Here is a 14,672-nt window from a genome sequence, read left to right as displayed (position 1 = left end):
TTGGCAAGGCCTATCCAGCTAAAATGCACAAGAAATTGTCGCCTACTGATTTAATTTCTTTCAAACAGTTTCGGATAATAAAGAAAAATAAAAAAGTTCTGAGAAAACTGATATGAGCGAATTCTTCTAACAAGCCAGTTACTGCAAATTCTTACTCTAAACTTGTGCTGTTGCAGAAAAAACTCAGATGGGTACTTCTGTGCTAGGATCGAATGAGGATTGAGGAGACGCACTACTCCTTTCCTTGAATTTGCACGGACTGGAGTTATCGAGAATGGTTGATTATTTATAAATTTATAACACCGCTCTAAAAGAGTTTCTTTACATTACAATGACCATAATTTTTTTTTGAAAAAAAAAAAAAGGCACGTAGGATATTACGGCTGCCGGGCACTAGCAAGAAGAGTTTCTTTCTTCGTTTCTTTTCCCCGCTGGTTTATACTAGTTGCTTCTCCTGCGGACGTGGGACGACATCGAAACTGGTCGATACACAGTTCCACACTCGTCCCCCTAATTTCCTCCTCGATGCATCATTCTCCAGAGTCATTTCACGTCCCAAAACATCACAAAATATTAAATTTTAAACCCCTTCCCTCAAGTTCCCATTTTTGACCTTCCAATTCCTCTCTCTCTGTTCTTCCCCTCTTCACATCCGAGTTTCTCAATTTGTTTCTCAACAAAACCCTCAAAAGATGATTTTGGGACCTGATTAATGCCCATTTATTGCAATTTGCGACACCATGGCATGGTACAGAAGATCTAAATTAGTTGTTGATGCCTTTAAGACCTTCACTACTAAGATTGTGCCCAAAAGCCCGATCACAAACTCCCTTCCAAAGCCCTACCAGCCACAGTATGCTTCTTATACTTCCACCCGTAATACATCCAGGGCTAACGGATTTGGCCTTTGTGCACCGATTTTCAGAAACTCAGGTTTTCAATTGGGGCTCAAGCAAAATCAGTGCCGCCCTTCTTTAGGTGGGGCAAGAAGATATTACTATGTTGATCGGCACCAAATTTATCACTTTCGGCCCCGAGGGTACAAAAAATGGTTTCAGAATCCAAGAAATGTGTTCATTGTGATTTTGGTGGGTTCAGGGGTGGTGATTACTGTTTATTTTGGTAACTTGGAAACTGTTCCTTATACCAAAAGAACCCATTTTGTGCTTTTGTCCAAAGGTCTTGAGAGACAGCTTGGGGAGCATCAGTTCCAGGACATGAAAAAGGCGTTCAAGGGGAAAATTCTGCCACCCATCCACCCGGAGAGTGTTAGAGTGAGGTTGATTGCAAAAGACCTCATCGAGGCTCTGCAACGAGGGCTGAGCAAGGAGCACATGTGGACTGATCCTGGCTATGCATCTGACCATGCATATGAGCCAGATGAGAACAGTGGACATGAGACCTTGATGGCATTGAGTGATAATATGTCTACCACTGAAGGGAAATGGAACAGGGAGGATGAGATCCTTGATGATAAGTGGGTCCAACAAAGCCGGAAGAGCGGTCAAGAGAAGGGGAAGTCACCTGCAACTGGACATTTGGAGGGTTTAAATTGGGAGGTTTTGGTGGTTAATGAACCTGTTGTGAATGCATTTTGTTTGCCTGGTGGTAAGATTGTAGTTTTCACGGGGTTGCTTGAGCATTTTAGAACTGATGCTGAGATTGCAACTATACTTGGACATGAGGTGTAATTTCGTGCTTTTCGCACATTTAATCAATTAGTATTATTTTGTATTTTTGGCTTATTTAATGAATTGTAATTTTGTTTCTCTTTGCACATTTAATCAAGTTGTTCTGAATTAGCTGAAACCTTTTGCTTGATAGGTTGCTCATGCTGTGGCTAGACATGCTGCTGAAGGAATTACTAAAAACCTGTGGTTTGCGATTGTGCAATTGATTTTATATCAATTTGTCATGCCTGATGTTGTCAATACAATGTCTAATCTTTTCCTACGGCTTCCTTTCTCAAGGAGGTAAATGTTTAATGTGTACGATTTGTATGGCAGCTTTTCTTTAATATAAGAGCTTCAAAGTTTGATTTGCTAACATCGTTATTGTTGTGCTAAGGACATTGGGTTCTCACATCATGTCATATCTCTATAACTTTTTGCATTGTCCTAAGATTCAAGAGATCCCTATCAGTGATGCCAACATATGTGGCTAAAAATTTGATTTTGCAGATGGTGACCTTTTGAGCTATATGTTTGATTGCTTGTTTACCTACTATCTTTACGTGCATTATGGATACTGAAAGGTGCCATGCTTTTGAGATGTAAATGTCTTAGGCTTGCAACTGAAACCTTGTTAGGCGTGCAACTGAGCTATATGTTTGATTGCTTGTTTACATACTATCCTTATGTGCATTATGGATTCTGAAAGGTGCCATGCTTTTGAGATGTAAATGTCTTAGGCTTGCAACTGAAACCTTGTTAGAGACAAGCCGATAAAACTGCAATTCTGAGTTCTCTTTTTTGGTTTTACAAGGGAATGAACTAATAATAAGGGCATTAGTTGTGATAGGAATTGCTGGTGAATATACTTTCGGGAATGGTTTAGCTAATGCAGAATTACAACTAGGTGACTTTACAGCCATCAACTAGAACACATGGAGATTTTGCCTTGTTTTTTAACATAGCAAGTCGGTAGTTATGCTCATATGCAAGACTTTTTCCCGTGAGAGACCTAAAATTGCTGACTATTTCAGTTTTTGGTTCTGAAAATCTTGACTATCAATCCCATACAGTTGTGGTGAATTGGCTACAAGTTTTCTGCAAATTATTGAGCATTCAATGCATTGGAAAATGCAACATGTTGTATTCTTGAATGCACCTGCTGTGTATGATTGGATAGTGTTGTCTGTGAAATCTTTGGCTTCAGTTAATGTGATGCTTTGGTTGCTATTCTTATTGCTGTGCTCTTTGCTTTTTCCTTTCTCTCACACGTCTTATTATCTCTATTTATGTACCTGGGAATAACATAGGATTTTCATGTGCTTTTCCAGTTTTTGTTAGGAATGCTGTCTGATATATATGAGAACCATTTCTGTGGATTGATTACTTTTGGACTGCCATACCAAATATTAAGAGTTATATTGGTCTATGTGGTAGGTTTGTGGAGAAATGTTGAAACTGTACTTTCTTTCCACTAGCTCATACTCAATGCTAAATGTTTGGAAAGTAAGAAACAGGGTATTTTCTCACTCTCCCTGCCTATACATGCTTAGAATTGTTTGATAGAGGGAGCCTTGTGGTGCCAGCTGTCAGTTCAGCTATGCCCATTTTTCCCTTTTAAGTACTGTGTTATAATCTGTATATGACTATATTCTTGTAAGAAGTTGTTTTAGAAGATGGGTAACAAGCTATTTTCAGAATTAACCTGTCAGTAATCAGTTCATTTGGCAGGATACAAGTTCAGGAAACTATTTAGTAATACAGGACATTGTGTAGTGCATCTTAATCTAGATCCTCATTGAGTACCTCATCTATCACAGTTGTTGAGCGATACTACCTTAAGTTAGTCTTGCTGCATGTGACTTCATTCACAAACAATTTCTAATAAAATTGTAAAACAAAAGAGACCAAGACTAACCTTCTTGTATACTGAAAAACGAAGTGTGGCACATAGAAGTATAAGAGAAGAGTGGAAAAGCACTGGGAGGCATGGAGTTATGTTCTATATATTTATGGCGTTCAAGTGCAACAAACAGAGAGGGAGAGGCGGGGTATATAGCATGGGAGAGAAGTACTTTAATCTTTGAGATTCTTGAACCAGATAAAGGTGATTGAGAGATTTTGACCGTATCTAACTTAACTTGAATATGTTTTATGGCTCAAACTTCTTGGGACCACTAGGAAAGAAGAACAATTGTGTCTTCATTCTTATAGATATTGAAAGCTCTGGAGAAACTTGTTAACAACTGCATTCAGTCTGTGTCTTGGTTACTCTCTGAAGTCTGAAGTATTGCTGCACCACTGGTGACCAAAATAATGCAAACTTGTGCTTGAATTTTAATTGGCTAGGCATTACTTGCTGATGAATCTGCCAGGTTTGTATTTTCATTTCTTGCCTTTGATAACCTTGTACAACTTATTGTCACTTACATTTACGTTCCCTTGTAGGATGGAGATGGAAGCAGATTACATTGGGCTACTTTTAATGGCTTCTGCAGGGTATGATCCTCGAGTGGCTCCCAGGGTGTTTGAGAAGCTGGGTAAGGTAACGGGTGAATCAGCACTACGGGATTATCTTTCTACTCACCCGTCAGGAAAAAAGAGAGCTCAGTTATTGGCTCAAGCAAAAGTTATGGAAGAAGCCTTGCTCATATATAGAGAAGTACAAGCAGGACGAGGTATCGAGGGTTTTCTATAAGGGCCAAGACATTTACGTGTTGCAGTTTCACATTGTCAGCTGTGGGTAACTTGATTGCTTGGCATCTCCCACTTTACCGATGAAAACTTTGAGAATCATCAAGAACTGTTTATTGATTATCTTTATGTTTTTTTTTTCCTATTTCCCTTCATATTCGAAATCCTTGGGTGAATTTTGTACTTCTTCCAATTTACTCACAGAAACAGAAAAATGTTCAGAAGAGGAAAAGGTGTCCGAGTGACGTATCTTTGTTAATAGTAATGACTCCTAAATGAGGAGGACATGCTTCATGGCAGAATTGAACAAAGAAAGCCCCAGTAAAATTCACAGAATTGCCAAAGGTAGTAGCCTTTTTGTCAACTATGAGAGAACCAGAATATCAGTGAAATGGGCGTGACGTGTTGCTCTAATTTATTTATTTAGTTTGGTGAGATCTCCACAATCATTCTCCCTTTTTTTTTTTATTTTTTTATTTCCCTGTTGTGAGTATATGCCAAATGGTTATGCACATAGGAACGAAGAATTCAGCTAAAAAGTGGACGACAAGATGTTGAAGAAGCCGCCAGTGAAAAATTCTTGCTCATCAGCATGAAATTTGTCCAAGTCCGTGTCATCAATCGGTTGTGCGAATGGTGGCAGGCAGCAGTAGGTGCAGTTTGGGGGGTACAATACAAGTATGGTAAGCTGCAGCGGCTCACGAGCGTACAGTTATTGGTGAATGGAGACTGGTGAGTGCCTACAAAAGCTTTATATGCACAGGTTTCAATTTCAACACAAAGCCGCTTTGTGATTTACTGTGTAATACTTTGACCCCTCTAGTTCAACAACGGGTTGAGGAATGTGTTTGGATTTTTGATGGCAAGGGCGCCGTCAATGTTGTTGTAAGAACTTGTATAATACATTCGATAACAGCATGCATGAATCTGTTTGTCTCAAATTTTGCGGTTGGAGAGTACAAAGCCTGGATGACAGGCTCCTGGATTCCCACGGGATTGTTTTGCGGTTGGAGAGAATGTTTTGCTTTAGTCCTTGTAACTATGATTATGGGTGTGTGTCGAAAGCAATTGTTAGCCCCTTCCGTCATAATTCATCATAGAACGGAACCCCCTCGTATATATGCTAATAATTATTTGGATGGAGGCCAAAAGGCCCGGTACACAGAGATACGCTGCTCTTACCACAGCAATGGATGCATCCACCCATCCATCGTAAGGTCCGCCCGCAGGTAAAACAGAGGTTTCGGCGGCCTCTTCGCACAGACGATCTATCTTTTTCTTACTAACGGACGAATTTGGATGGAGGCTGGCCATTTGGATTTGGGTGCCAAAAGGGATCGAAATGCAGACCCACAGAGGATAGCAAGGGTGTTGCCCGTGATCCCGTGATTTTTATCTTTACGCTGAGAGCGTGCACCGCACCCTTTTCCAGCCTGTGCAGCCTCTTGTGGCCCACCGTCGTTCCGCTGGCAATCCTCTTCCCATCCGCGTACACTTCGTGCTGTCGGATCCTCTGCCCCAACCCGATCGCTTCCTGAATCCTAACCACATTGAATCTCAGCGGTCCGTCGGAGGCTCTGAATTCTATCCAGTGATGTTCTTTGTCGTCGTCGTCGTCGTCACTGGGGGCCCAGTACGTCCACAGGTGGTCCCCATCCACGACGTTTTCTGGGCCAAAACCGCCGTCTTTACCTCCGCGTTGGCTGCTGGCCGTAGCGGAACAATTTTCAGCCAGATTGGAGGAGAATACGGTGTCAATTGCTTTTCTAAATTCTCTGAGCCTCAGGATGTCGCTTTCGGAAATGAGGCCTGTGGGATTAGGGGGCACGTTAAGGAGTAAGACGCAATTTCTTCCGACGGAGTTGTAGTAAATTTGAAGGAGTTGGTGGAGTGGCTTGGGGGATTGGGATTTATGCCAAAACCACCCGGTTCGAATTGAGACGTCGCATTCGGGGGGTAGCCAGTCGGTGCCTTTGGGATCGCCGGTGTTGAGATAACTGCACCATTTTATCATCGAAAAATAATAAGCATTATTCGATTCGATTTGGAAAAAAAAAAACTCTTTTTTGTTTTGTGGATCTTACGTTACTTTTATCGTAAATGTTACTCCCCACTCCCGGCTTCTTCTTGTCTTCTTATTTTCTAGTGCCGTGTTTGCACTTGTCAATGTCAATTCTTCTGATGTTTACTGATTGTATAACAGTAGTGATTAATGGCTAAGACTGGATTATTGATTGTGCAGGATAAGAAAAATAATGCCGTTAATCAATGTCATATTATGGGGTTTTTTTTTTTTAAAAAAAAAAAAAACTTAATGTTATGGGTTAAAATCCATGATGTTTTGACTGCAAGCTAGAAATATTACTATTCATTTCTGTTGGTGGTATCAACAGAAATGTTTTGGTTTTATACAAATAATATCATGATATTAGTAATAATAACACCTACAAATAATAATATTAATCTGAGCGAGAATTTTTTTTTCAATCGTAATGTAAAGGTCAAGATACTCGACATATGTTTACCTTGTCAATAAATAATTAACTCACCATCTAGAATTAATAGAGAAGAGACAAGGAGATTCTGTGCATGCTTTCATGATTGTCTCGCACTAAATTCCAAGTGTTATTGATTATTGACAAAATCAGTAAATATTTGGCTGGAAACAAAGTTAAAGATGATGGATGGTCTGCCTCTTTCATTCTAAAGATTCTAAATCAGCTTGTAGATTAGCTTCCTTTTTTCCTTTTTTTTTTTCTTTTTTTTTTTTTTAATGAAAGGGAGATCGATAGATGGAACTACTATATATCGTGTAAGAGTTTATATACTTACCCGACGATGCTAGCGTTGCCAATTGATAAGGCGGTTCGATTAATGGTGGACCAGCATGTGCTTCCGGCGAACCCTTGCTCATTTCCGACCCACCTGACGTCCGGACCAGCATCCGAGAATATGTTGATGGAGCTCTGCAGTTCCCTCACCAATGAAAACCAGTCACCGAAATCATACGTCATGTTTGTTGCATTGGAACCCTTGGCTCCGTCAAACCATATTTCCTTCACACTTCCGTATCTGTCATCGATCGCTCAGTCACAACAACAATAATAATAATTAATAATCAAACAAATAAACCCATAAAAATCAAACCGAAACAGTCCTGATGAAAAAGCGAGCGTATCGACTCACTTGCGTAGTAATTCTTGTAGCTGAGCCAGGTAGTATTCGTTGTACTCCTTATTCTTGCCGTATCTTGGATCATGACGATCCCACGGAGAAAGGTACAATCCGACGTCCACCCCGCGAGGGCTGGCTGCATTGACGAGCTCCTGAACGACGTCCCCCTTGCCATTTCGCCAAGGGCTGCTGATGACGGAATGATCGGTGTACTTAGAGGGCCATAAGCAAAAGCCATCGTGATGTTTAGCAGTAAGTATGACCAGAGAAACGCCAGCTTGGACGGCCGTATCAACCCACTGGGCGGCGTCTAGGACTGTTGGATTGAAGATGGCCGGGTTTTCTCGCCCGGTGCCCCACTCGGAGTCCGTGAATGTGTTGACTCCAAAGTGGAAAAACATGATGATCTCTCTCTGCTGCCATTTCAGCTGAGAATAGGAAGGCAGCGGAAGGATGGGAAGAGGTGGAGTTGTTGCGCTATTCGCCTGCACTTGGCTCGCAATGGTAGCCGCCGCATGCAGCGAAATGAGCAGTGATAAGACTGTGCAAGAGAAGCAGTAGTGGTCGTAGTTTAAAGGGTTAGCCATAATAATGCGCTTCTGAGTGATCTCTTAATCGGTTCGCACCTTATCTTTTTGTAGTGGTGGGGTGGGGACTAGTAATTACTGGTAAAGAGAAGGAAGAGATTCTTTGAGGTTCTTTTCTCTCCCCCAAAAAAAAGAAAAAAAAAACTTAATAATAAAGGGTTGGAAGGAAAGCTAATGTACGTAGAGATGGGATTGTTTGTGTGCTTCTGCCTGTTTAATTTTGGAGGTACAAATTGCAATGATTGTTTTCACGGGGTTTACCTTATCTCAATCATAGACGGTTTGTCCCTGATCTGAGTATGTACGTACTCGCTCGACTAGGTTATGGCCGGTCGTGTCGTACTTGTCTGGCCAATTTCTTCGTTTGACACAGAGGAGATTTAATTTGCCTCTCTCTTTTTCTTTTTTTTTTTGTTTGTTTGTTTGTTTGTTTTTTTCTTTTGGGGAACTAAGGAACAGGGAGATTTGTCTTGAAGCTTGTCATCGGGATATCTTCTTCTTCTTCTTCTTCTGGGGTTTGCTGCCCATTTGAGTAGTAGTCATCATGCTATTCATAATGGGGTAAATCAAATGTCAGTAGTGTATCATCTGCTACATTGCGTCGGCTGTTGGTAGCTTAAGCAACATAAAATCACAGTGTCAAGTGAAAGTTACGTGATGAACTTGATCATCAAAATATACATACAGCGCGTAATTAATTAGTAGTAATTAGGGTGCGAGACGTGAGAACGAATCACTTTTCCAGATTATGCGACACACACACACACACACACACTATATATATATATATATATGTATGTATATTGGCAAGAAACAGATTAGCTATATATCGAAGTCTATGGAATGAAAATTGTTACATAAAAAAAAAAAAATATATATATATATATATATATATATATATATATATATATATATATATATGTATATGTGTATAGTTGGGCACAAGAAATAGTAGTAGAATTTTTACACAAATAGAGACCAGGAGGAAAATATGGCTACGTAATTAAGTTGGAACCAAGAAAATGATAAAATTAACATGCATCCTTATAGACTCGATGAATCTTAATAATTGTTTTTCATTTATATTCACAAAGGAGACAACGACTTGGCACGACCAGCCAAAAGAAAGAAAGATATTTGGCATGATGAAATTAGAGCAAGCACCAAATAATTATTATCTGCCTATATTTGGCATTAAATATAATAATTAATGCCAAATAGAGAAAAGCTGTTAACACGATTTCAAGATATAACAAAGCCGTTTGCCAGTAGATTGAGAACACGTGCAATTATAAAAAAAAGAGATTAATAATCGTGATCTGGAAAGATACCCTGCAAGTAATTTTAGAAATTTGGGCACCATTCATTAATTAATTGGACATTAAATAATTTGAGCTTCACTTGAAAGAGGTTAATGGGAACGCTACTTGCAAAACTCTTTTAAGGATGAAGCTGATACAACAACATACAGCAAGTAAGGGCAAAGTATCTTGACCAAAGAAAAAAGGGCGTACGTACGAGGACAGCAGAATAAGGACACATCTTTATCTTTAAGGGCATAGCAAGTGGCCCAGCCTTGCAGATGCTCACCACTCCCAGTCTAACGGGCTCGGCGTCCAAAAAAATGCCCCAAAGGCAAACATAAATAGATTCTCGGCCGTTTGGAAACCCGTTATGTTTTGAGCAGCCAGGAGGCCCGGAACCAAAACAAACCAGAATAATATTTGTAGGTAAGCTTAATCTATTCTATTCTAACGTTTGTAAGAATATTTGCAGGTAAATTTAATCTATCCTATTCTAGCATTGATAAGGTTGCGTAAGGGACTAAAACTAAACTAAAGGGGTGTTCTGACGTCTCATTTCAAAATTTTTCATTGCAACGGGAGCTCGAACTCTCGATGATCTACCGTCCAAATAATGATTTAATCCCTTTTTTATAGTCACTGGGCCGAAGTTTAGTGGTTGAAATAGTGATACTAATGCGCCCTTCGATTGGTTTGGCCGACAGCCTCTCCTGTAACATAAAACCGAGCAAGTGGCAGACCCATCATCCGCTGAAAAACCCTTAATCGGCTTTTCTCTCCATCCACTAGCAATCTGAGAATTATGAACTCTTTTGTCCACAAGGAACCTGTTGATGCTCTAATTCAGGTTCCAAACACAGCCGGGTTTGATGCCTGTTAGAGAGGAGGGTGGCCAAAAAAATTATGGTGGCTAATCATTTTTTTGACAGGGTTAGAAAGGTAGAGTTAACCACTTCCAAAGACATATATATATATATATATATATATATTTTTTTTTTTTTTTTGGGACAAACATCACATGTTTAATTCAAGTTTTCTATCTTATATTTTCTTTCAAAACAATAGAAATATTATAACCAAACTCTTATTGATATGGTTGGTTAACTCTGGCTAGTTCCCTCACGCTTAATCCTTATTAGAAAGATATGAGTACAAACACAACCTAAGTAGGGAGACTGTCAATGCCTCAATGGTATTATTACATGATACGCGAAACCCTTTTTGAGTCTATTCAGATTCAAGGATTACCAAGACACAAACCAAATTCCATAATTGAGGGTCACAAAACCAACTAGTATTATATTACCCTGTGTGAGTGTGACAATAAAATGTTTCCATATAGAACTAATTATTCCCCTCCTTTTTTTCCTTGAAGTAGGTGTTCTAGATCTTTGATTCCCTCCCCGCTGCTACCCAACTCATCATTCCTCCCTAATTAATCCGTTTGACCAACTGCAAGTCTGCAACACTTAATGCTTGTGTACTTTAATTTTTTTTCGCTGGTCGTACTTCAAAAATCAAGACAGTCCAGCGCTCTCCACGGTTTGACTTTTGGAAAATTAATGCACGTGTTTTGATAAGCGTGTGTGGAGCTGCTGGAGCAACCGGACGAGACTTCATTCATTCAATAATCCATAGGGGAATGCTCTCTGTCTCTCCCTCGCAACATTCATACGACATCAGTAGCCAAAGAGGGCTGAATGATTCACACATCAGCCGAGCACTTGTTGTTGTTGTTTGCCTATATTCATGGTCAACAGTTGCTGGTTGACTGGATAGCGCATGCCATGCCCTCCTGTCCGTCAAGAAATACTTAACTAATATGGTGCATGCACTGCAGAACCTTCCTTCACCGGCACCGCTAGCCATAGCCCGAAGTATGCATGCGACGGTATCCACTTAAACCTTTGTGATCAGATCGTTTTTAAATATATAAATTTTTTCCAATGTGCAATTATTGATAACTCAAGAATAGCTACTACTAGGCTGATATTATCAAATCTTCCTTGAATATTCCTGAGTGCCTTCAGAATTCAGAGTTCGGCATAGGCTTCAAAATCTTCACGGCTTGTTCTCGCAATGAATTTCGCTTCCCAACTGCGCAACTCTCATTGTCCTAACTGACGCACTTAATCCGCTTTACTCCGCCTTTTACACAGAGAAGGAACCCGTTCGTTGTGAAGTCATGGAAATGTATATATATAGCAGCACCCTCCTATGCTAATATGATCGCATCTCCATAGATATCTACAGTCTGAAACCACAAAATTCCTGCGTTACCTCTTTCTCTCTCCCTGCAGCTTAATTAATCACCTCTCCCTTATCAGGATTGAAATTACTAATGGAGTTGATGAAATTTGTTGTTCTTCTCGTCTTGTCCTGCACGGAAATGCTGTTTCTCTTTCAAGAGTGGGGAACACTATTCCACTTCATTGCTCTTTGTTGTCTCCTTCTGTTCTGCAGTTCCCAAGTTTATCCTTCAAGCCATTCACCAGTATACCTAGTGGATTTCTCATGTTTGAAGCCACCAAGTTTCTGCAGGGTACCTTTCTCCACCTACCTCGAGCATGCTCAAATGTTTGACTTTTTGGACCATCAAAGCAGAGCTTTCATGGCTAAAATCTTGATTCAATCAGGACAGGGTGAACGAACCTATCTTCCCCCAGCTTTACACTACATCCCACCCAGATCAAGCCATCAAGATGCCACTGGAGAAGTACACATGGCACTCTTCCCAATCTTCGATGACCTCTTGTCCAAAACCAGACTCTCACCACGAGATATAGACGTATTAATCGTCAACTGCAGCGGCTTTTGCCCTGCTCCATCTCTCTCATCCATCATTATCAACAAGTATCGCATGAGAGAAGATATTAAGAGCTTCAATGTTTCTGGCATGGGCTGCAGTGCAAGTGCATTAGCTATTGACATGGCTCAAAGCGTTCTCAAAACTCACAAGAATTGGAATGCTGTTATTCTCAGCACCGAGATTCTGTCAACCGGGTGGTACCCCGGAAAAGAAAGACCCATGATAGTCCTAAATTGCCTCTTCCGCATGGGAGGTGCTGCAATCTTGTTGACCAACAGAAGAGAAGCCAAAAGGGCATCCAAATATAAGCTACTCTTGAGCCAAAGAACTCAAAGAGCCTTTGATGACAAGGGTTATTATTCCGCCATCCGCGAAGAGGACTCCAGAGGACATACTGGGGTTACGCTGAGGAGGGATTTACTGCATGTGGCCGGAGAAACTTTACGGTCGAACATTTCGATTCTTGGTGCAAGAATATTGCCCTATACGGAACAAATTTGGTATGCAGTCTCAGTCTTTCGGAAGAAGTTTATGGACAAGGCCACAGAGATTTACGTGCCTAATTTCAAAACAGTGATACAACATTTCTGCTTGCCAACTTCTGGGAAGCCGGTTATCGGAGAGATCGGAAAAGGTCTGAAACTTGGAGAAAGGGATATGGAGCCTGCTTTGATGACAATGCACAGGTTTGGGAATCAATCTTCTTCTTCATTGTGGTATGAGTTGGCCTATATGGAAGCCAAGGGAAGAGTGAAGAAAGGTGACAGGGTGTGGCAGCTTGGAATGGGAAGTGGGCCTAAATGCAGCAGTCTGGTCTGGGAGTGCATCAGGCCCATGTCATCCGATGCCGAAATAGGCCCATGGGCTGACAGCCTTGAAGGCCATCCTATCTCGGCGGCCAACGAACGTCATACTGGTGGTCAGAATTCAACAAAATAAAAGTCAGTAGGTATTTGGTCCTTCGGTATGGAAAAAGAACGATTTTATCCGTTTGGGAATTCAAGAACTGGGAGGGAAATGAAGCGAAAGGAATTGGAGGAGTTTGGTTTTTCTTCTTTGGATTAATTCTTGAGGAAAAGAAAAGGATGGGATGGATCTAGGGAGAGGGAAAGATCTGGGGTGAATTCGTATGTACGTACGGTATACGCACGCAAGGAAATTGCTTTGCCTAAAGAATGTTTGCAAGTACAAGGGAAAAGAAAGACCAAGACCACGCTATCGGTGGCGCCTCCTAGAAGGCGTGATAGTCTCTTTCCAAATCTGCACGTGCTTGAGGCGTGATCCATGCTTTCAAGTGTCCCCTCATTAAAGTCGCGAAAATCCTATCCGTCTGGTAGGCGTATTGACACGCATTTCTTGGAGCTCTCTTCTACTTCTTGCTGGAGATTTTTTGTTTTCAAATTACACCACGGACCTTCAAATGATAGTGTAGCATAGAACATGCCAAAGCCAGTCTCATGGCATCTTGTGAGAAATTTTGATTTGTTTTATCATAGTGTTATCAAATGCTCAGTGAAATGCTAAGTAAATTAAAAAAATATAGATAATTATTATGTCATCTTGGGCATATTTATAATTTAGCACCCTGCGCTAGCATGGTGATCATCTGCTAGTCGTCTAAAATGGGGCCTGGCTTCTGATTGCCTTCGTCCTTCGTTCTTCATTTCCTTCGGAGTCCTAAAGGCGAAAGTGGTTGAATCAGGCACAGTTGTCGACAAAATTATCGAGCTTTGGCTCGGTGGCCATCGACGACGTAAGGGGATTGAGGGTGCATATGATAAAATTAAAATTTAAAATTTAAAATATGAAATTCAAATTCATTAAGTCATTGAATAGCTAAATATTAAATATAATATATTTAAGTGTATGTCACATTTAGTGTTAAGTGAATGATTTATCACTTATTTTTTGGAGCAAGTTTTGCCTAGAAAATTTAGTACTACCACTTCATTAATTCAAATATTTAATTTTTGGTATCAAACATGTCTGAACATATTAAAATCTGAATACATTAAATTTAAGTATTAAATGAAGTTATCAAACAGGGTCTAAGTCCTTCTTTGAGCTATAAGTCGGAGGTTCGAACTCTACCTGCAATGAAAAAAAAAATTCAAAAGAAGTGTGAAAACATCGCTTTGATCTAGTCAGATTTGTATACTTGTTAGTCTCTTATACATTTTTTCTTATACTCCCCTTCCAATAGAATATGATAGATTAGGGTGCTAGCCCTTCTTCTTAGACGTCCCCCTCTCAGTAGAATAAAATAAATTGTGTTATAAGAATGTTATCGATGCAGGAAAAAAAAAATTTTGTTGCAGATTTAAACAAAAAAAAAAAAGGAAAAAAGAAGGTACAGTTGTCGACAGATTACCTGCATGCTTTAGCTGTTAGCATTTACAAGTGATTGCCATAGAACAATTTTAGTGGCGAAAAA

At 40.2% G+C, this 14,672-nt stretch overlaps 3 protein-coding genes across 5 annotated transcripts; 2 read left to right on the top strand and 1 right to left on the bottom strand.

Annotated features, from left to right (window-relative positions):
• The first annotated feature begins 438 nt into the window (after positions 1 to 438).
• On the top strand, positions 439 to 5,355 carry LOC113725105 (mitochondrial metalloendopeptidase OMA1-like). Of its 3 annotated transcripts, none has more exons than XR_011836603.1 (4): positions 439 to 1,685; positions 1,825 to 4,045; positions 4,119 to 4,409; positions 4,569 to 5,355. XR_011836603.1 is itself a non-coding variant. In XM_072073466.1 (4 exons), the coding sequence occupies exons 1-3, from the start codon at positions 741 to 743 to the stop codon at positions 4,366 to 4,368; spliced, it is 1,344 nt and encodes a 447-aa protein (XP_071929567.1). In that variant the 5' UTR covers positions 439 to 740; the 3' UTR covers positions 4,369 to 4,409; positions 4,569 to 4,708. The 3 variants fall into 3 exon arrangements, 2 of the variants coding, with proteins under 2 accessions (XP_071929567.1, XP_027103897.2); XM_072073466.1 differs by having other exon boundaries at positions 1,825 to 1,973; positions 4,569 to 4,708; XM_027248096.2 differs by having other exon boundaries at positions 1,825 to 1,973; positions 4,119 to 4,596.
• Positions 5,356 to 5,454: 99 nt separating this feature from the next.
• On the bottom strand, positions 5,455 to 8,242 carry LOC113725104 (alpha-L-fucosidase 1-like). The gene is made up of 3 exons (XM_072073452.1): positions 7,551 to 8,242; positions 7,197 to 7,436; positions 5,455 to 6,361 (listed from the first exon to the last, which is right to left on the bottom strand). The coding sequence occupies exons 1-3, from the start codon at positions 8,123 to 8,125 to the stop codon at positions 5,647 to 5,649; spliced, it is 1,530 nt and encodes a 509-aa protein (XP_071929553.1). The 5' UTR covers positions 8,126 to 8,242; the 3' UTR covers positions 5,455 to 5,646.
• A 3,441-nt stretch (positions 8,243 to 11,683) lies between these two features.
• On the top strand, positions 11,684 to 13,270 carry LOC113725103 (3-ketoacyl-CoA synthase 5-like). The gene has a single exon (XM_027248095.2). The coding sequence runs from the start codon at positions 11,771 to 11,773 to the stop codon at positions 13,175 to 13,177; it is 1,407 nt and encodes a 468-aa protein (XP_027103896.1). The 5' UTR covers positions 11,684 to 11,770; the 3' UTR covers positions 13,178 to 13,270.
• Positions 13,271 to 14,672: the final 1,402 nt, after the last annotated feature.

The sequence above is a fragment of the Coffea arabica genome, chromosome 2c (genome assembly GCF_036785885.1).
Source record: "Coffea arabica cultivar ET-39 chromosome 2c, Coffea Arabica ET-39 HiFi, whole genome shotgun sequence".
NCBI classification, from domain to species: domain Eukaryota; kingdom Viridiplantae; phylum Streptophyta; class Magnoliopsida; order Gentianales; family Rubiaceae; genus Coffea; species Coffea arabica.
The sequence above is the reverse complement of the archived record's forward strand: the minus strand, read 5'-3'. Positions and strand labels throughout refer to the sequence as shown.